General features: G+C 39.7%; 1 protein-coding gene across 1 annotated transcript in view; it reads right to left on the bottom strand.

Annotated features, from left to right (window-relative positions):
* MYO3B (myosin IIIB) overlaps positions 1-23,424 on the bottom strand; it is a 423,285-nt gene that overhangs the window by 75,504 nt on the left and 324,357 nt on the right. The window contains exons 31-32 of the mRNA XM_059927242.1: positions 1,167-1,227; positions 139-238 (exon numbers count right to left, since the gene is read on the bottom strand). Of these exons, the coding sequence (XP_059783225.1) occupies positions 139-238; positions 1,167-1,227 (161 nt within the window). The remainder of the gene's footprint in view (positions 1-138; positions 239-1,166; positions 1,228-23,424) is intronic.

Genomic DNA, 23,424 nt, shown 5'->3' with positions numbered 1-23,424 from the left:
TCCCAAACCTGAACTTTCTGCTAACATTAGGTTATACTACTATCTGCCTTCTACACAGTCCTGCCTAAACAACTCATTAAAAAGTACAAAAGCATGCAAATGGTAGAAACAGCTTGCAATTCAAAATGTTCTTCTTACCAGATTTTGCAGGGGCTCCCCTCGAGGGACTCAGTCCTGGGCGATCTGGAGCAGCATGGCATGTCTGAGAAGAGAGAGACTCAGTCCCAGAAACTGAGTGCTTCAGAAAGACCCAGTAAGAGAAACATTATTTTTATCCTCTGATGAGGCAGCCTTAGAACTTGGCTTCCATTTAACTAAGGGACCCTTAACCTCAATGGTACTAGGGAAAAATCTAAGTGTATTGGGGTCATGTGGTTAGTTGCACGTGTCTTGCAGTAGAACTGAGTAGAGGTCCTCTCCTTGGGGCAATTAGCTGCAAAGTCTCAGCACCTTTTGCTTCATCCATTTATTTCTTCCTCTGAACAAGCCAACCTAGCCCCCTCTTAAATTAATTATAGTCCATGTAGAAAACAGCTATGTGCTGATTTTCTCCTATACTAATTTTTATCCCTAAGAAAGAAAAAAGAAAACCTATAGGAAGGTATTAATCTACTTAATATTTCTAAGTATATCATCCAAAGGATTTTGTTTTTTTAATCTTACATATGCTCAGCAGAGTTACTGGCAAAAACTGTACATTTTCTTCATTTCATCCTTTCAACATCAAATAGTAGGCAGTAAAAATTGGATCAGACTTCAAAGCCTGCTGTGGGCTCCAAGTCACAGAGAGACGCCTCCATTTCACATATTGAATTCGAGCAGGATATCATAGTGCTACCAAAGAACCTCAGGTCCTTACTCAAAAAGAGGCTCTAACATCTGTAGAGAGTGGAGTGCACAGACAAATCACCTCAGGGAGCAGCTAGCATTTATTCTCAGCAGCAAACTCCCAGGCTTTTGATTCTCTCTTCACTGTACCTCCCTGTCTCTCTGCTGAACCAAAATTCTTTAGCAAGCTGGGCTTTTGTCTCAAAGCCTTCAAACTATCACTAACAGTTCATGTTTGGATGGCCTGACCAAGCCACCATAGACAGGCACCACGACCACGGACTTGGATGAGTCTGTAATAAGGATACAGTTACTTCAGAATCAAGATGTCCTTCTACCTTATTTGAATGTCCTGCGAAGACATCACACCCTTCTGAAGAACTCTGGGCTTGTGAATGCCTAAAAATAAAAATAATAATAATTTTTAGAAGGCCTGAAAATGATAATTAAAAAAAAAACTTAAAGAGGGTTGCTTTCCTCCAAAAATGGGTCAGAAAATACTCTTTAAATAAGATTCCATTGTTTTCCATTCCAGTCCTTGGTTAGAAGGATATGGTCAACTTAAGGAAATGCATCCTACCAGGTGCTGCTCATACACCCACAGTCAGCCTGAGATGCTAAGACCCAAGAAACTGCCCCTTTTAAAGTTGTGTGATCCAATCCAGTTTACTATTGGCGTTCACAGACTTTACCGAGTAGCCAACCAAGTTGATGCTAAGGCTCTACTTCCCACCCAGCACATTAATCACGTTGTTAAATAATTCAAAATAGATCCTGTAGTCAAATAAGTTTGGGAAATGCTGAACTGTACATAGTTTAAGAGGTTTCCTTACTGCAGAATGATCTTTCACAATCACAATATGCATTTATGGGTTTCTAAAGTGGGGTGTATGGGGGGAGAATTCAGTTTCCTTAACTACTGTAACCGAGAAATTTAAAAAGTGATAACCTATTAATATCTAGTAATGTTTCATGGAGGAAAGTTTGGAAAAATCAACTGTGCTGTGCCCCAATTTCCAGAAATTGGAACACACTGTATAAAAGTGTGATGATTATAACTCACTGTTATATAAACAGACTCTTACAACTCCTTTCATATGGAACCCAGGAATGTGGAAAGCACTGACTAGGGGAAGGGAAGTCTGGATTCTAACTCCTGCCTCAAGATCCCTGATCTTCCTCTCTGGTCTCTGTCTCTGTCTCTCTTATACACACACATGCATGCGTGCGCGCGCACACACACACACACACACACACACAATTGGGTAAATTTCTGTAGTATTCTGGGTTCTAGTTTTCCTCATCTATAAAATTAAGGGATTGAAATAAGTTATTCCTAAGGGCTCTTCTAGTTCCACATTTAAAATCTTATTCTTTACTTAAACTGACAATTTCATGTTTTGAATTTCTGTGAATGGTTCATTGGTATTACCTTCAAAATGCATCTATATACATTATAAACAATATACCCATTTAAAAAATATCACATCAGTACCTGGGGAGAGGAGACTATGATGAATATAAATATATATTTATTTGTGTGTGTATAATTGTTTATCATATGTCTCCCACTATGAAACGTAAGTTCCAAGAAGGTGGGGACTAGGTCTGCTTTATTCTGTATTCTATATTAGCATCTAACCCTGTGCCTGGTACACTGTAAGTGCTCAATAAATATTTGACAACTTGAATGAATGAAAGGGCTAGGGGACCCCCAAAATATGGGCCATGAAGAATACCCTTTACATTAAAATTAAATTAAGTAGCATTTATATAGCACTTCATATTTTTAAAAATGCTTTTATATATCTAATAAGAATTTCACAACCATTTGAGCTAAGTGCTTTAACTGTCCCTATTATATAGCTGAAGAAACTGTAGTTCAGAGAGGGCAAGGGATCTGCCCAGGGATCATGGCATGCACCTGGCAGAGCTAAGACACTGACCCCTGTTAGTTTGACTCCAAATCCTCTGCTCTTCCTCTGAACAGTGACACCCCCCTCTCCAATGCCCTTGGGTCTCTGTGCATTGGCCCAAGGAACTCATTCCTGTCAGCTTAGGCAGGTCTCAGTGGCAGTGGGACACCTATAGCACAGGTGGATTCAGTTCTTCTAGGAGTCCTGGTGGGCTTTGGAGAAAATCTAAGGAAGAGAGTTTAGCTGTTGAATTACCATGGGGTCTCCAATTTCTGCCTTTCCTGCACCTACAAGAAAATGAAACCTCTTAAGAACTCCTCTTGCTTGCATGGCTTTTCAGGTCCCAAGGTCAGTGCAGATACCCTCCAACAATACACTGGCAGTCAGCTCATCGGTTTGACTACCTTCTCATTCAAGCCTTTGGGAGAATCTAAGGCATCTCAATATAATTTTTACATGTGTTACATGGTTTTAAAAGGCGGATGCAGGATGGGTAGTGTCCAAAGGCAAATAGATGAGAAAATACTTGACTAAACAAAGTTAGGCAGGTTTCTTTCCTAAGAGGATTTCCAGAACCTTTAACTTAATAATATGCACAGTGAAACCTTAAGAGTGGGAGAGAACAGGCAGCATTCCCCAGACGTTACCCTAACAATGGAACCCTCCCCTGGAGCATGTCCGAGGCCCTGGTTCTTATAACATGCCTTAGAAAACACTAACCTGAGCAGCCCTTACTTGAAACAAGTTCCAATTTGCCTTTTAAAAAAGGGTTAAGTCAATTTTCTTCAAAAGTCTAACTGCCTCAACTCCTTTGCAGCAAATTTATCAGATATGTTGTCATTTGCCTCAGGGACTTGAGCCTGGCAACAAATGGATAATGCTTTGCAAGCTGTCACCACCAAAATAAGGAAAAGCACAATGAAAAAATATCCAATGCTTATTGCCTGCACACATGCCACCAGGCCACGGTCAAAGCATGGATACATGGTTATCTCATCTAATACTTCCAACAACCATGTGGATTGGTTCTATTTTTATATATTTTTTATATATTGGTTCTATTTTTATATATTTTTATATATTTTTATATATTTTTACAGGTGAGGAAATTAAGACTCAAGAAGCTAATGACTTGTTTCATGTCATAACTAGTAAATAGTGCAGCATAAAACCTGCCTACATAGAAAAGGAGACTCCAAGGGAAATTATTGATTCAGATATGAATTATAGGTTACTGATAAAACCTTAGACAAATGATTGATGGTGAATAGGACATTCATATGGTGCCAAAGTACCACCATACAGATTCCTTCTTTAGGTCACAAGGGGAGCAAGGGCACTGCATATGGGAGAAATCAGGTTACCATCTCAATCCAGTGCAAATCTTAGCACCACTAATGCCCAGACAATATTGTCTTGTGATGTGAGGCAATATGAAATATTTGACATCACCCAGGATATTTATATTTTTTCTTTTAGTCAAAACATTTAACTTTAATCTAATCCAAGTTTTAGATCTAACTTACAGTTTACCCCAAACACAAGGTATAGAGGGGAAAAGCTAGGACTGCAAAGAATCAAGCAGACAAATATAGAAGGTGAGTTATTTTATGGAATAATTGGCTCATTCTCTTAACAAGTCAGTGCCATGAAAAAAGGGAGTATTGTATATTAATAGAGATTTAGGGAAATAACAAGTTGATGTAATGTCCTAGATTAGATCTTGGCTTGGACAAACAGGTGTAAAGGACAGTTCTTAGAACAATTGGGAAATTTTGATTGGTATTAGATGATATTAAGAAATTATTCATTTTAAAGCATGGTATTATTATTTTGAACCTGCAGGAGAAATTTTCTGAAATAACACTGTTCTCAGCCTCTGTAAGGAATCTGATGCTAAATGACAGAAGCAATACATTTGGTTATCAAAGGGTGGTGAATAGGAGGCAGTTGTCTCTCTAGAAATGATTCACTGCATATTTCTAGGGCTCCTGTAGCCTCTCAGAAGTCATGACTAAAGTCTTAAGTGGATTACCTCCAGGGCTTGGCCACTCTGCTGCTTTACTGCAGTCATTGAATTGTGGGTTCTTGGGGAGACGAAAATTCTCCGTCACCACTGAAAACCCTTCTGCTGGGCCTCTGCCTGAAAAGCCCCCCAGACGAAAGTCACGCTGAATTCCCTTTTCTTAACCCCCAATCCCGGTGCGACCGGGTGGGAGGCAGGGGGAAGGCTGGCTCCTGAGCACAGGGCTGCCAGGAACGCCCCAGCACCTCTCTCGTGCAGCGAAGACCCGTGCGGCCAGCTGGCTTCGTCGTGCTGGGCTGGCAGCACTAGGTGCAGTCACCTTGTTCCAAAACTGGGTCTCAGCTTTGCAGCCTCCAAAAGTCAGTTTGCCAGTTCGTTGAGGGCTAATGATTTTTTCGAGAGCCGAGTTGTACTAACCAAACTCAGAAGAGTCGTATTTGAAAAGTAGAATGCCAGTGTGTGATTTTACAGTGAATACAATAATCTGGACTATACTTTCCCCCTCACTAGTTGGGCTGATACACTCTGGAGACCAAATTACACATAAGAATGAAAACAAAGGAAGCAGGGTGCTCTTCCAGGATCTGACCAATCAGGTCTTGTAACTGGCCTTTTTCAACTTTAGGGTTAGAATCAGTAACTTTTTTCTTGGACACGAATAGAGACACGCTACCCTTTGACTCTCCATTTTCTAAACTTCGTTTAAATTTCTTTGCACAGTTTTTATTAACTTTGATAAAACTGGCAAGATTGTGTGTTATCTTTTATCAATTATAATTTAGAATGGCTTCTAGACAAACTGAGAAATCCATTAGTCATCCACAAATGAAAGCCATTAGTCATTCACTTGCAAGCACAATCTAATTTCAAAACAGGATAGGTTGCAGCTTATTCACTGTGGATTGATTTTTCTTAGCTTCCCGCTGTGTCCAGATTTGGGAGTAGTTCTCATTGTAAACTCATGTCTTACTTGGTAGCCCTGGGAGAAAGGCTAATAAGCATAACCAAGCAAATTTGTTCCTGCCTCTTCAACAGCTCTGAAAAAAATCTGTACATGGAGCTTTTAATACAAAGAGGTCATTTCTTTTTCCCAAGAATCAGCAGCCAATCCACCCTGCAAAAGATATGCTCAGACCAAGATATTTTAACACAGTAGGAGGCCCATGAATCTTGAGGGAGGCAGGTTTCAGACAAATAAGTCATACAACTTTCCTTCTGGAAGTTATTACCATGAAAGATAATAGAAAACATAAACACCTTTAGAAATGGTTTCAATAAGTTCAAGTTCTGAAGGTAAATTAAGACATTTAAGGGATGACATCAGAGAAGAGGACACTGCCCTGTGTAAAAGATCCTGTGCTAACCTGAGTGCTAACAAGGTTTCTATATGAACTGGCCGTAGGCTGAACTGGCAACTCAAGCATACTTATTTAGCTCTTATATGGAATCTGAATATTTTAAGGGTTGAGGGTATAAACGTGGAACAACACCCAGATCTGAATATACCCACACTGTCACTATGTATCAACTCTTTCCTGATTTATATCAGCTAGGTGTCATTGCATATTCTTCTTACTGCTTATATTTATTTAAATAGCTTTGAAGGCACAGGAGATTGGAAGATAATGTTTTAAGAACACAGATTATTGTGTTAAGTTCAAAGGCACCCAAAGTGTATAAGTTAATGCATCTTTTATTACAAAAACTAAAAAGTTAGGATTTCTAGAATGCTTTGTTGTTTTCTATTCACCACCACCACCTAAGTATTTGCAAAGCACACACTAAATCCCCCCAGGGTTGTATTCATACTTCTGTGCTTTTAGCTGCAATGTCATTTCCTCTCTTGCCCACCTGGCCACTGCATCCGTACCCTTTAGCTCAGGGGGTCAGCTCCTCTGAAGAGCCTTTCCTGTCCCATCCCCATCCCGGCCACCCCTTCCACTCGGGGCAGAGTTGGAGGCTCCTTGGTGTGTTCCCACAGTCTACTGAGCATAACCACACTGAAAACTTGGTTCTGTAACTGACTCATCTGGTACCACATCTTGACCAATTAAAAGTGCAAATCATCTACCGAAGGCAAGCTTCATCAAATTTTGATCAAGGGAGGGAAAGCGAAGAGCAAGTACCGTAATTCACTTGGCTTTTGAGATATCACAGTTCTTCTTACTCCTGTGGTCATCGGTGTTATCTTTTCTTCTCTATTTTTTATTTGATGAAAATGCTCTAAACTCCCAAGAGGTCTGAATATTCACCAATCACTAATCAATGAAAGTGTAGCAATATCTGACTTTCTGCCCAAAGTAAATGACTAAAAGAACTGGTGGTAAAATGTTTCCTTTATTTCCCTCTGTCTGATTAAAGTTTTTTTCTGATTAAAAAATAATATATATTCACTGTTATACTGTATAAAATACAAATATTCAAGGAGAAGAAAATAAAATTCTGGGAGAATCTCAACGCCCAGATATAATATCTTTCTGTATATATTTTCAGATGCTTTTCTATGTATAATATACATTTAAAAAAATAATGGCTCATGATATATTTGCCATTTTAACTTACCTTTTGTATTATGAGCATCTTCCCATACTTTTGTGTGGAATACAACATATGTAAGTGTGCACATATGTCATATTTATGGTTGTACAATATTACATTGGTTGATTATCATAAATGATTTAAGTAATCTCTTTTTTTGGATTTTTAAGTTGTTTCCAGTTTTATGATATTATAAATAATGGGTCATTAAAGATATGTGCATATAGTTATGAGTACCCATACAAATTTGACTAGGATAAATCTAAATTTAAGGCTATTAGGTTAAAGGGTGAACAAATTTTCTGTTTTAAAGCTTTTGAATTGTATCATCAAATTCTCCTTTAAAAAGCAACAAAAATGAACACTCATGACTATAAGACTATGAAAGGACCCATTTGCCATATCACCAACACTGGGTATTATCAGTCTTTTTAATCTTTGCTTACCTCTCTAGCCAAAAAAAAAAAAAAAAAAAAAGTGGTAACTCATGATTATTTTAATTGGCATTTCTTGATTTCTAAAGAGGGAAAACATTATTCCCGGGCTTTAATATATGGTATGAAGGAAATACAAAGAGTATAGGAGAAATGAAAGCAATAATCATGCAAAATAAGATCACCATCGCAGTAGGAAAAAAGGGAAACAAAAAGGAATGACGACAGCTTTTGTATTATTTTTTTCTCATTGGGTTTGGCTACTTGGTAACTTTTCTGTTTTGAGTGCATACCCTGTATCTCACCCCAAGTCAGTGTCATTACCGAATGAGTTGAATGTAAGTTATACTTAAATTTATGGATATTTATTTGATCTTGGACACAATTATTCTAAGTTTTAGAACATGGCTCAAGGAGAAATTCAACAAAAGGGCTCAAAAAGGCTGATAAATGTTTCATAATGCCATTGCTGTAAGTTAGCACTACTAGTTTACGTACTTATGCTAATTTCCCAAATCCCACTGAGCCCTTTAAATTTGATCACATTTGTTTGCCTCATTGTTTTTCCCCAACCATGAGCCCATACAGCCTTAATTTGCCACTTCTTGTATCCTCATTTCTTTTTTTCTCTCCTTTACTATTTTATTGCAGGCAGCTGTCACTGTGTGAAGTCTAAGGTAAGAGCAGAAGGCTTTTCTTCATTCTGCTGAGAATGTTTGCCTTATTGGAAAAAAAGGACACTCAGTGGAGAGCCCTTAAAGTAACCTAAACTTAAAGTAACCCATAAAGCTTACTTCAGTTCTTTGCCAGCAACCAAGGGAGCCAAGAGAAAACTCGACCTCAGGGCTGGGGATGCAATTAAGATGCAGTAGTAAGGAAGAGCACGTGACCCAAAGGACTGCATGGCCACGGGCTGAGGGCCACAGCACAGCCGGAAGAGCTGACCATTCAATCCTCGCATCCACACTAGAAATGGAGATCCTACCAGGGTCTCCATTTCACAGCTGAAGCTTGGGCTGTTTGAGGAACCTGCCCAGGAGGTACCCAGATACGCAGATACAAACCCAGATCCTGTGGACACAGAGCGTGTGCTCTCAGCCTCCAGTGCCATTTCGTTACTGGACTCTTCCAGATATTCACTCAATCATATTTGGGATCTTAATAAATGACACCTGGGGTGACAAACATTTAACTCTAGAAAACCTACCAGGAGGCAGATTAAATTAAATCCAGACTAGGTCTAGAGGTAATACTTAACCCCTGACCTGCTGACCTTTTACTCACCTTATGTCTATGGACTAATATTAAGATTATACACATCTGTGCCACACTCAAGGCTCTAATTTGGTGGCAAGCCTTCTTGAGATTCTCTATGATTATAAGAACGGATATTACATTGTGCAATATAGGGTCCGCGACAGCCTCCCAGACATCATTCATTCATTCCACAAATATTTATTGAGCCCTTTTAATTTGTCTCCTACTGTTTTGGAGGATACAGCAGTGAACAGGAAATCTAAGATGCCTATGCTCATAAGAACCTACATTCTAGCGGGGAAGGTAGATAATAAATGAAAAAATAAGTACATATGTTAGCATGTTCAATAGAAGTAAGGGCCAAAGAAGAAAATTAAAGCAGGGAAGGGGTATAGGAAGTGCTGGTGGCAGGCTCTGCGATTTTAGATGAAGTGGGTACAGTAGATGATATGTGAGTAAAGACCTTAGTAAATAAATGGGAATTGATGTCTTTGAATGCATTTTCAACTGAAAGCGCCTAACGGGTAAAAAACTTTATATGTTATGGCACATAGAGGTCAGAGGACTGATGTAAACACTGGGTAAAAGTTTAGCAACACACTTTATGATATATATATATATTCATGATATATACATACATATTCATGATATATTAGTTCCCAAGCACTTGGGCTAGTGTTGCCATATAAAATACAGGACACCCAGTTAAATTTGAATTCCAGGTACAAGGTGAATAGTTTTTTTAGCATAAAAATTTTCAAGTACTTCATGGGACATACTTACGCTAAAAAGAAATTTGTTGTTTATATAAAGTTCAAATTTCTGTGGGTATCCTGCATCTTCATTTGCCAAAGGTGGCAACTCTAACTTGGGCAAATCAGCACCTCAGCTTCTTCATCGGCAAAATATGAATAAAAACTCTTGCCAAACTGGGGCAAAAAGATTAATTTGTCCTTTCTGGCAGAATAAAATGAAAATATAAGACAACAGGATTTTAAGAGGATTAAATTGAGAGGTATAAATGGTCAGAATTTAGAAATAAAATGCACACTCAGCAAAGTGTTATACTTACTGCACTTCTGAAAGACAAATCCCTGAACTTGGACACTTCAGGCTCGGCAGGGTGGAGAATGACAATGACAGGTATCTAGAGTGGCTTCCACTCTGTAACCTTTGTCCCTCCGTTGGGTGGGGTCACAAGGTAACTTGTGGGTTGAGTTACAGTTTTAGCACTTTAAAGAGTGGATTAGGCCAGGCACAGACTTGTGGAGGCAAAGGAAACTTCAGAGACCAGTTACTATATATTTTTTTCATGTTGTAAGCGGGGAAACTGAGGCCCAGAGGGGTGATAGGACTTGTCCAGGTGAGTCAGAGGAAGAGATGGGTCTAACATCCACGTTTCTTGGATGATGCTCTTGTCGCCAGCACAGCCCCCAAAGATAATATTTAATCCAGTTTTCCCCCTTTAATTCTGAACGCAGTGTTCATTTCGGAGAAAGAGAAGCAAGAAGCCCTGAAATAAGTGCAGGATGAGCGTGGCACTAAGTGATGAGACCCAAAGACAGATGAGGGCAGGGGCGTGAGGGTAGAGGAGAAACACTTTAGGGAGTTTTGAAAAAATGAAGTGAAAAAGCCTGAACAAGATTGTGTGCAGCAGGTGCTGACCAGTCGGCGAGGTCACAGGGGAGAAGCTCGAGGACAGACCCTGAGCAGTGCCATGCTGATGTGGACAGACATGGAGGTGTGGATGGGGAGGGATCAGTTTCTAAAGAGAAAGTGGCTGATGGACTGCCCTGTCTAAATGAGGGAAGTAGCACTGTCTTACTTTTTTCATTTTAACATTTTATTTTGACCTAATTTCATATTTATAGAAAAGATGCAAGACTAGTATAAGGAATTCTGTATATTCCTCAGCAGGTTCTCCAAATATTAGCAATGTATACATTTGCTTTATCCTCTCTCTGTCTTTCTTTTGGTATATGTATACTGATAACCATACACACATACAAATACATAAAATTTTTTCTGAAGCATTTGAGAGTCAGTTGCACCTGATATTCCTTTATCCCTAAATACTTCAGTGTGTGTTTCTTAAAAGCAAGGGCACTCGCCTATATGACGATAGTGCAATGATCAAAGTCAGGAAATTAATGTTACTATAATGCTATTATCCAATGTGTAGATTATACTCAGATGTTGCCTATTGTCTCAATGATGTCTTCTACAGAAAAAGAGAATTCTGGATCATACATTGCATTCAGTTGTCATGTTCCTTTAATCTCCTTTCATCTGGAACAGTTCCTCAGTCACCCTTTGCATTTGATTTTGAAGCCCACAGGTCAGTCATTTTGGAAGAAGTCCCTTTGTTTGGTTTATCTGCTGTTTCCTCATGATTAAATTCAGGTTACGCATATTTGGCAGGAAATCCACAGAAGTGATGTTGTGTTCTTCTCAGTGCGTCCTATCAGGAGGCACATGCTGTCAATTTGTCTGATTACTGGTGATGCTAACTTCCATCACTTGGTTAAGGTGGTGTCTGCCACATTTCTCCCACTGACCTTTTGTAATTAATAAGCATCTTATGGAGATTTACTCTAAGACTATGCAAATAGCTTGTTACTCCTTAAGCTTTCACTTACCAGTTTTAGCATCCATTGAAGATTTCTGCCTGAAACAATGATTATTTTGGTAGCTGCCAAATGGTGATTTTATGCCTTCATCATTCCTTTTACATTTATTATTTCACATCTTACTGCAAGGAAAAGCCTACTCTGTTTTTTTTTTCCTTCCTCCCCCACTTCCCTTCCTTCCTCTCTCTCTCCCTTCCTTCCTTTCTTCTTTCCTTCATTTCCTCCTTCCTTCTATCAATGTGGATTCATGAATTCTTACTGTATTCAATATATTATATTCTTTTATTATCATTATTTACTTTGATACTGAAATTGTCCTCAGTTTGGCACTGGCTTAATTTTAAAGGGTTGGGATTAACAGACTTCAAAATGAGGACTTTGGAAAGGAATGTATAACACTAGGGTTTACATAAAGAAAGGTGTATGCCTCCGAAATAACAATAGTAACTCTCCCTATTACTACTATTCATGAGTGCTTTTTGTGTGTCAGATGAAATGCCGTGTGCTTTGTATGTGTTCTCTCGTTTAACTTTCATGACCTGGTGAGGTAGTCATTATGCCATTTTTATCTTCCATTTAAAGATGAGGAAACAGAGGCTCTGAGAAAATAAGTAAGTTCATCAAGATCTTACCCTTAGTAGTAGCAGGTCTAGTGGAGTCCAGGGCCCCTGCTCTCAACCACCAGGCAACCCTACAAATAGGTGTGGAAACCTTCAGGAAAGGAAAAGGTCTTAGAAGCAAGGCTGCACTATTACTGAGGGTAGCTGGACATTTGTTCCAGGATCTATAGAGTCATCTGAACTTTATGCATTTTTACAAATGGGGCATTTGGAAACTGCCTACAAGTCTGTCATTAGTCTAGAAACTTCCCTAACCTGCACTGTGGAAAGTATCCAACCCTGCCTAAAATCCAGGGAGGAAAGCATAAAGTGCTCATTTGTGCCAATGTCAGCTGACACAGTTCGAGAAAGACATGAGTTGGCCAACTCACCCAGGGAGGCATTCCCATGGGTCAAGACAAGTGAAAGCCAGATTCAGGCAGAGAAGAGAAAACTAAGGGAACAGTAGAGCAAGGATTCTTAAGAAATTAAGTATCTATTCAACTACGGAGCTCCCAGGTGAAGACAGTGCTGTGGAGCTCTCCCCCCACCCCCAGGCTAACATACTAGATCCTTCTTCCTGCAACAATACCAGAACCTCCATCACCACCACACCACCACTTTTATTATCACATTTCAGATTCTATGGGAATGAGCTTGGGTGAAAGAAATATGGTGCATGCTAGTGAAACTAATTCAAACAACCATCCTGCCCTAGAGGGAAAAGCACAACTGAATCTGAGAATGACACCTTTACCCTCCCAGGAGGAACAAACTAAAAATAAAAGACAACAAGGTGCTTCCTGCCAGTCAGTAAATCCAATAAGCAAAGAACATGCCTCAACCTGGCGCTGGGCAGTTAACAGTCAGCCCGACTCCCTCCACCGGAGAACGGCCATGTGGTTCTCAGAGCCGACAGCTGCCAAGCAGAACCCCTCAGATTAACCCATAGGTGGTGTTGAACCACTTCCCATTAAGATATTTGCAAAGCAAACAAAAATGATAGCCCCATTCTGAGTGCTGGGAGCCGGCCAGGAGCGCTGGCTGTTCTTGTTGACACAAAGAGCTCTCCAGGGAGGGTCTGGGCCAGAGCGCGGAAGGCCACTCCTGCCTGCGTCTCCAGACTGTGTTGATCTTAGGCCATTAGAATCTTGGTATCAGGGACTGTTTATTATCTAATTTCCCAATCACAGCAGTTGCTAGAGCTCTGTTTCACCAGAGCTCTCTATTCCTCTCTGTCTCCCTGACCTACACCATTCAGATGAAAAGAAAAAACTCAACTCTCCTCCTGTTATGTCTACTCATCAAGGAGACAAGTCTGAGAAGTTACTAAGATGCACACAGAGAGTGTGGCATTACCACTGTCAACAGCTTCTGTGGCAAACACTCATTCAGGTTCCTTCTGAATTTAAAGCGACCGGAGCAATGCTAATGGGAAAGATGCTGGCATATTTGTGTCCTACAGGTAGGAGCAAACTGCTGTTTAGTTCACAAAATACACTTGGAACTGAAACACTAATATTTTTCCTTCTAACCCAGAGAAGAAAATGAAATAAAGTTAAAGAGGCTGTGGACATGTGCAAAGTTAATCTTCTTTCAACCTGAAGGATTATAGTCTCAGTTTCTTTAAGTGTTCATAATGAAGTGCTTTCATACAGAATTCATTTTTTACACAAATATTGTTTCCTGCAATATTTTCAACTTGAGCAAGTTTTCTTTTCTCAAGTTTCTTTCCTTTCACAATAGCCTCAATATGAAAAGGTATTTTTGTCAAAAATTCATTCTGAGCTTGAATATAGCAAAGGTCTTGATGAGGATACAAGCACAGTAGATACCAGAGATGTGTTGAATTTCTAGAATTCCCTACACTCACAAAAAGAGTAATGTAGGAAGGGAACAAGGGATGGCGAAATGGTCAGAAGAATTTGTCAGAGTTTGTCTTTACTGGAAATTGTCCTTTAGGTCGGAAAGCAGAACTTTAGAGATAGAGGTATTAATTCTATAAGGAGAGAGATGAAGAAAGAGAGAGAGAGAAGCAAGGAAAGAAAGACAGAAGGAAAGGGAGAGATCTAAAGAGAGGTTGAGATTACTTTAGAAAAAGCAGAGGCATTAGCATATTAAAAAATTGACTTTTTATAAATAAGAGAACTGCTTGACATTTACAGTATAAAGTTAGAAAGCAGTTTTTTAGACGATATCATTCAGTTTTAGATGATGTTTCTCCAAATAAAAGTAAATGTTGCTGGACCCAAGTTCTCTGTAAATGTGCAAGTTTTCCAGAGAGAAAGTGAATCCAACCCTGCAGGTCAACTTCACAGAGCTCAAGCCATCATTTGCTGATGTCATCATCATTTGCTGATAGCAAACGTGTTTAGGGACAGATTAACATAAGCACAAAAGTCTGTCCACAGGTGAACACGTTAAAGACCTTGGTGGAGTGGTATAGAAACCTCAGCTATGTATGAGATGTGTTGGACATACTGGAAACCCGTTCTGACAGACTGTCCAAATTGTGTCTGGACATGCTCCATCTTTGAGGCACCAGACACAAAATCAGTGCCTTGAAGTAGGGATCTCATGTAGGGGTGGAGGTCGCTGGAGAACCCAAGTCAAACATGCGTTCTAACATCATTTCTGCTTAAGTTCACTATGTGCTGATTCCTGGCAACTGACCTTTAAGTTAAGGAATTAACTATAGACAGCTACCTGCTAATAACTGAGCTTTTAAAGAAAATACATAATTAAACATCTTCCCAAACTTGGGGCAGGCTTATTTTTGACTTAGGAAAGCAGATCCATTACAGAAAAACTACACAGTATTAACAGCATCCCCCTTCACTTATTTTGTTAGCACTGTTGGCTTTTTGAGAAAGCCAGCTTCCCACCTTATCAAAAATTAATTATTGTGTTCAAGTCAAACCCAAGATAAATAGGAAGCATTTCTTGAGGACAAAGTAATAAAATTTAGTTTTGGACCCAACTGAAATAAAAATTCAAGAGCACATATTCATTCATCCATTCATTAATTACTTTCATTTTTCATTTTATGCCTATAATGGCCAAAGATTCTAGATTCTAGATTTGGTGAGTCATACAGAAATATGTGACAGTTTAAGCCCTGGAGTTTACTATGTTGTGTAGAATATAGTAAACAGCTAACATTTTTTGTGTACTTACTATATGCTAGATAGTTCTCTAAAATTTAACTATGGCTTATTCTCACAACCGCCATATAAGGTAAATACCAGTGTTAGAAATATGCTTAACTTGCCCAAGGTCATTTAGCTAGTTGGACACAGACCTGGGCCTAGAAAAGAAGCAATTTGGCTCCAGAGTCTGTAGCCTAAACTGTTTTCTCTACCTGCATGGAGCCCCTGTACACATAGGGCAGGAATCAGACTCAGATGCTGGTGGGGTCAGGCCATGGATTAAGCAGGCCAGTGGGTTGGTATCAATGGAAAACAGCCTCTCTTCAGTTCTAAGAGATTACTGCTAGATACTCCAACTTTTCAGGAGCCATCAGAAATCTGAATTGTTACATGAAATATTTCTATTTTTACATGTTGGAAACTAATTGAGAATTTCAAAACTATTGTCAGGCCAAATTAAATGTCTGCAGACCATACTCTACCCAGCGACTGTGGGTGTGCATCTCTTGGCTTACAGAATAAGGTCCAAAATATTCATGCAGCTTTTAAGGCTTCCCAAATCCTGGCTCCCATCTGCCTTATTCCCTATAGTAGCTCTCCCTGCATCACAACACTCCCACCCCATCCTCAGTCTTTATCCCACCGGACATCTCACCCTCCCCAGAATGCCCCCCACCCCATACATCCTGCCTCGGGGCCAGGGCCCACTCTATTCTGCCACCTGCGCTGCTCTTCTTTTGGCACTAGTCTGCTTCAAGGCCCTGCAGGAGGTGCCACGTGGGTGAGACCTTGAAAGATGGTTAAATATCAACAGGTAAAGAAAGAACTGGCAAGGGATTTCTATTTAGAAGGAACAGCATTAACAGATATACAGAAATAGGAAAACAAAAGATGTTGAAAACCACCAAACACCTCCAAATATTTTAAAAGGCCTCTGGCCCTTGGAATCTGGTCCTATAAAGAAAACTCTAATTTCTGATATTCTGGACATCCACGGTCCTTCTAAAAGAGTCCTTTGCATAAGGATCACTGATGATTTAAGGTTTATTGAAATAGTCCAGATAAATATTTATGTATAGCCATAAGCAAATCCACAAGGAAAAATATAATTCAAAACAGATGTTTCGTTAAAGCTCCTTTCAGCTGGTGATAAGGTTTCTGGCTTCAAAAAGGTTTTGAAAATAAAGTGACCAATTAATATTTTAAACGCTAAGAAGGCTCTAACAATCAAGGAAGCTCTGAAAGTTATCATTTGACGGTGTTGCCAGTGAAACCTGGCCATATTGACAAGGGTGAGTCTTGGGCCCAAAGTCAATCTCAGATTTATCCCTGAGATAAGAGCCAGGAACACAGGAAAATAAAATTTGGCTCTCAGTTTAAAGCTGAGAGTAAGCATTGTTCTAAAGTGTTGGAATCCTCGATGTTTATTTTAGTCCACAGCGCTAGAGCTAAACCAGAGGGGTCTTGACTCTTTATATCAGGATAGCTTTACAGGAACTTTTTAAATACTACTATCGCTACTATTATTACTACTACTTCTATCACCATGACCAAAAACAACTTGCCATCATCTTTAATTGGGCATTTATTATGTCTAGAACTGTGCTAGTTCCTTTGCATAGATTATATCTAATCTTTTTTTAAGCTCTAATCTCAGATAACTGATTTTTTAAAAATTTTTTCTCATTTTTAAAAAATTAAATGATATTGGAGTATAGTTGCTTTACAATGTTGTGTCAGTTTCTGCTTACAGCAAAGTGAATCAGCTATACATATACATATATCCACTCTTTCTTAGATTCCCTTTCCATCTAGGTCACCACAGAGCACTGAGTAGAGTTCCCTGTGTTACACAGTAGGTTCTCATTAGTTACCTATTTCATATATACTAGTGTATATATGTCAATCTCAATCTCCCAATTCATCCCACCGCCACCTTTCCCCCCTTGGTAACCATACGTTTGTTTTCTACATCTGTGACTCTATTTCTGCTTTGCAAATAAGTTCATCTGTACCATTTTTCTAGATTCCACATATAAGCGATAATATATGATATTTGTCTTTCTCTGACTTACTTCACTCTGTATGACAATCTCTAGGTCCATCCATGTCACTGCAAATGGCATTATTTTGATCCTTTTTTTGGCTGAGTAATATTCCATTGTATATATATACCACATCTTCTTCTTCTTTTTTTTTTTAATACCACATTTTCTTTATCCATTCCTCTGCTGATGGACATTTAGGTTGCTTCCATGTCCTGGCTATTGTAAATAGTGCTGCAATGAACATTGGGGTGCATGTGTCTTTTTGAATTATGGTTTTCTCAGGGTATATGCCCAGTAGTGGGATTGCTGGGTCATATGGTAGTTCTGTTTTTAGTTTTTTAAGGAACCTCCATACTGTTCTCCATAGTGGCTGTATCAATTTACACTCCCACCAACAGTGTAAGAGGGTTCCCTTTTCTCCACACCCTCTCTAGCATTTACTGTTTGTAGATTTTCTGATGATGGCCATTCTGACCTGTGTGAGGTGATACCTCATTGTAGTTTTGATTTGCATTTCTCTAGTAATTAGTGATGTTGAGCATCTTTTCATGTGTTTTTTGGCCATATGTATGGCTTCTTTGGAGAAATGTCTATTTAGATCTTCCACCCATTTTTTGATTGGGGTGTTTGTTTTTTTGATATTGAGCTGCATGAGCTGCTTGTATATTTTGGAGATTAATCCTTTGTCTGTTGTTTCATTTGCAAATATTTTCTCCCATTCTGAGGGTTGTCTTTTCATTTTGTTTATGGTTTCCCTTGTCGTGCAAAAGCTTTTAAGTTTCATTAGGTCCCATTTGTTTTTTTTTTTTTTTATTTTCATTACTCTAGGTGGCGGATCAGAAGAGATCACTGTGATTTATGTCAACGAGTGTTCTGCCTATGTTTTCCTCTAAGAGTTTTATAGTGTCTGGCCTTACATTTAGGTCTTTAATCCATTTTGAGTTTATTTTTGTGTATGGTGTTAGGGAGTGCTCTAATTTCATTCCTTTACATGTAGCTGTCCAGTTTTCCCAGCACCACTTATCGAAGAGACTTTTTTTTTTTTAACATTTTTATTGGAGTATAATTGCTTTACATTGTTGGTAGTTTCTGCTGTATAACAAAGTGAATCAGCTATATGTATACATATATCCCCATATCCCCTCCCTCTTGCGTCTCCCTCCCACCCTCCCTATCCCACCCCTCTAGGTGGTCACAAAGCACGGAGCTGATCTCCCTGCGCTATGCGGCTGCTTCCCACTAGCTATCTATTTTACATTTGGTAGTTTATATATGTCAATGCCACTCTCTCACTTCGTCCCAGCTTACCCTTCCCCCTCCCCATGTCCTTAAGTCCACTCTCTAGGCCTGCAGAAGAGACTGTCTTTTCTCCATTGTATATTCTTGCCTCCTTTGTCATAGATTAAGTGACCATAGGTGTGTGGGTTTATCTCTGAACTTTCTATCCTGGTCCACTGATCTATATTTCTGTTTTTGTACCAGTACCATACTGTCTTGATTACTGTAGCTTTGTAGTATGGTCTGAAGTCAGGGAGCCTGATTCCTCCGGCTCCATTCTTCTTTCTCAAGATTACTTTGGCTATTTGGGGTCTTTTGTGTTTCCATACAAATTGTAAAAATTTTTGTTCTAATTCTGTGAAGAATGCCACTGGTAATTTGATAGGGATTGCATTGAATCTGTAGATTCCTTTGGGTAGTACAGTCATTTTCACAATACTGATTCCTCCAATCCAAGAACATGGTATACCTCTCCTTCTGTTTGTGTCATCTTTAATTTCTTTCATCAATATCTTATAGTTTTCTGAGTACAGGTCTTTTGCTTCCTTAGGTAGGTTTATTCCTAGATATTTTATTCTTTCTGATGCAATGGTAAATGGGATTGTTTCCTTAATCTCTCTTTCTGATCTTTCATTGTTAGTGTATAGGAATGCAAGAGATTTCTGTGTATTAATTTTGTATCCTGCAACTTTACCAAATTCATTGATGAGCTCCAGTAGTTTTCTGGTAGCATCTTTAGGATTTTCTATGTATGGTATCATGTCATCCGCAAACAGTGACAGTTGTACTTTTTCTTTTCCAATTTGTATTCCTTTTATTTCTTTTTCTTCTCTGATAGCTGCAGCTAGGACTTCCAAAACTATGTTGAATAAAAGTGGTGACAGTGGATATCCTTGTCTTGTTTCTGATCTTAGAGGAAATGCTTTCAGCTTGTCCCATTGAGTATGATGTTAGCTGTAGGTTTGTCATATATGGCCTTTATTATGTTGAGGTAGGTTCCCTCTAAGCCCACTTTCTGGAGAGTTTTTATCATAAATGGGTGTTGAATTTTGTCAAAAGCTTTTTCTGCATCTACTGAGATGATCATACTGTTTTTATTCTTCAATTTGTTAATGTGGTGCATCATATTGATTGATTTGCATATATTGAAGAATCCTTGCATCTCTGGGATAAATCCCACTTCATCAGGGTGTATGATCCTTTTAATGTGTTGTTGGATTCAGTTTGCTAGTATTTTGTTGAGGATTTTTGCGTCTATGTTCGTCAGTGATATTGGCCTGTAATTTTCTTTTTTGTGATCTTTTTCTGATTTTGGTATCAGGGTGATGGTGGCCTCATAGAATGAGCTTGGGAGTATTCCTCCCTCTGCAATTTTTTGGAAGCATTTCAGAAGGGTAGGTGTTAACTCTTCTCTAAATGTTTGATAGAACTCACTATGAAGCCATCTGGTCCTGGACTTTTGTTTGTTGGGAGTTTTTTAATCACACTTTCAATTTCAGTACTTGTGATCGGTCTGTTCACATTTTCTATTTCTTCCTGGTTCAGTCTTGGAAGGTTGTACCTAGGAATTTGTCCATTTCTTCTAGGTTGTCCATTTTATTGGCGTATAGGCCAATACTGTTTGCAGTAGTCTCTTATGATCCTTTGTATTTCCATGATGTCCATTGTAACTTCTCCTTTTTCATTTCTAATTTTATTGATTTGAGTCCTCTCCCTTTTTTCTTGATGAGTCTGGCTAAAGGTTTATCAATTTTGTTTATCTTCTCAAAAAGCCAGCTTTTAGTTTCATTGATCTTTGCTATTGTGTTCTTTGCCTCTATTTCATTTATTTCTGCTCTGATCTTTATGATTTCTTTCCTTCTACTAAGTCTGGGTTTTGTTTGTTCTTTTTTCTCTAGTTGTTTTAGGTGTAAGGTTAGGTCGTTTATTTGAGATTTTTCTTGTTTCTTGAGGTAAGATTATATCTAATCTTTACAATTGTTCCCTTTTTGCAGCCTAGGATACTGCTGTCAGAAAGATGAAGGAACTTGCCCAAGACTCATAATTTGTAAACAGTTAAACTAAGATTCAAACCCAGGTCTGTCACCTGATTTTCTACCAGAAGAAGGTAACACATAGCATCATAGGCATCTCATGAAAGAAGGCCCACCGCTACCTCCTCTTACACCTGCTGCCCTTTCCCCTCTGGTGCCATAGGGGGTCCTCTAATGCTTTAGTGCACTAACTTGGTCACAGGGGTGGGAAATTTGCTGGAGGGCACTAGCTCCCTGAAGGAGTGAAATGAAAGTGGAAGGAAAAATTAGCATGGGAATTGAAGGGTGGGAGGGGAAACCTCCTCCGGATACTGATATGGAAAGAAAAGTTTTGTTTTGTTGAATCTTCTTAGCACTGCCACGTATTTCTACAATGACCCACCACACAGTCTGTCAAGATATGTGGCAATCTGTACTTCACAGCCCACAGGAAAATCTGGCCCACAGTCGGCCCTAACAGGGAGGCTGTTTCTCTGGCTCATCAATTCTGAGGTCAGCCCGACTGGCTCCAAGCCCTGGGGCCGCAAGGATGACACACGGGAGAAATATGTGCTCATTTTCCCCTCTTGCGAGGTGCCAGCTCCCCTTGAGCTGCCTCAGTCACGAAGGTTCCGATCTCTCTGAGTCTGAATGCTCATTGAAGTGGCCCAGGATGAAGCAGCTTCTCTGGGGGTGTGTTACAAGCTGCTGGGTAAAAACATCTGCACCAGTACGATCAATCTCCTGCCTCCCTCATAGGGGCTTCTTTTTACACAACAACAGGCTAGCTGTGCTAAAGAATGTCAAATAAAAGCCTTGTGAGAGCCTTGCCATACGCAGGCCAAATTAAATTAGGGGCTAAGGGGCGTAATCCTCACTATTGTACTTATCAGCATTAAAATGGAGGATTACCATCAAGGGAACAAAGCCCCCCGACATAAAAGACTACTTCCATTCTGTCATTCACTGTACACAGTTACGGGCTCACACAGGAAGTGGAGCAGAGAAGCACCAGGCCAACCACTGACTTCGACTTGCAACGTGAGGCTTCCTTCTCCCCAGCCAAGTGAGCCCCACCCCACCATGCACCCATGGGAACACCTTTCCCATGAGGCCAGTGGCTTTCTCCCAAGATTTGGTGCTGGAATCTTCTCCACCAATCACAGGGTGAGACTTTGATGCTGATCAGAGTTCACACCTTAGCTGGCTGTGATTTAAGATGGGTACATATATACAATGGAATACTACTCAGCCATAAAAAGGAACGAAATTGGGTCATTTGTAGAGATGTGGATGAACATAGAGACAGTCATACAGAGTGAAGTAAGTCAGAAAGAGAAAAACAAATATCGTATATTTTGACGCATATATGTGGAATCTAGAAAAATGTACAGATGAACTGGTTTGCAAGGCAGAAATAGACACAGATGTAGGGAACAAACGTATGGACACCAAGGGGGAAAGTGGTGGGCGGGGGGGGGTGGTTGTGGTGGGATGAATTGGGAGATTGGGATTGACATGTATACACTAATATGTATAAAGTAGATAACTAATAAGAACCTGCTGTATAAAAAATAAAGAATAAAAATAAAAGTAAAAAAAAAAAAGGTTTGCTGCAATGACAGTTATAGAGAACATAGAATAGAAAAAGCCCTGGGCTAGGCATTTGGAACCCTAGAGAGGCAGCAGAATGTACTGGTTTTAAGTGTGGGCCCTGGAGTTAGAAGACCTGTGTTCAAATCTTGACTCTGTCACTTTACTGACTAGGTGACAATGGCAAGTTCCTTGTACTCTCTAAATGTCAGAAATTATATTGGGTAACATCTTACTGAAAAACCTGAACAAACTTTTTGGCCAATCCAATATAATATGCACTTCTCCCATAGGGTTGTCATGAGGATTAAAAAGAATCATGCGTGTGAAACACTTAGCGTAGTGCCCAGGAAGTTGTTAACAAATATCAAATATTAGTTGTTATTATTGTTGGAGACAGAAGATCTGGATTCAAACCCCAGACCTGCCATTTACTCTCTGTGACACTGGGTGACCCCCATGCTAGCTGACTGGGGCAGGAGTAGGTAAATCTGATGCCTCCAACCCAGCACTCATCTCTGGTCCAGCATTTGGGAGCTACTTGATTAGCCTTCCCCATGTTCAGTTTACTCATCAAGAACGCCACTCAAAAGACCCGTGTGTGAGTTATGTGAGATAATTGTGGGAAAGACTTGCCATCGCCATAAATGTTGTGTGACCTCAACACGTCCCTGTCGTACTATCCTCACAGTATTTCTTGTCATGTCTGGGTCTTCCTTATAAACTCTTCCTCTGATTTTGCCTTCCCTCCATCATTCCCCATTACTTATCTGCTCCTATCACTACCCCTTCAGGACTCTTCTGGAAAACTTTGCTGGTTGCTTCTCCAACCCCTTTATTCTTTGAGTATTTTCTCTTGCAGAAGCTGAAAATGCTCACTTTCCCAGCCTCCCTTGCAGCTCCCCTGTGGAGCCACCTCTGCAAATTCTGGCTGATGAGATGGGATGGGAATGTCCTGGGGACTTCTGGGAAAGGTCTCCCTCCTGACAAACAGAGAGAGATTCCTGAGGAGAGGCCCCTTTCCATCCATCTCTTCTTTCCTGCTTTGGACAATGCTATGTGAACAAGTGATACTTAGCACACTGCTTCAGCCACCTTGTGCCCATAAGTGGGGGT

The sequence above is a fragment of the Balaenoptera ricei genome, chromosome 7, assembly GCF_028023285.1.
Source record: "Balaenoptera ricei isolate mBalRic1 chromosome 7, mBalRic1.hap2, whole genome shotgun sequence".
Taxonomy (NCBI): domain Eukaryota; kingdom Metazoa; phylum Chordata; class Mammalia; order Artiodactyla; family Balaenopteridae; genus Balaenoptera; species Balaenoptera ricei.
This window is presented reverse-complemented; position numbering and strand designations above follow the sequence as displayed.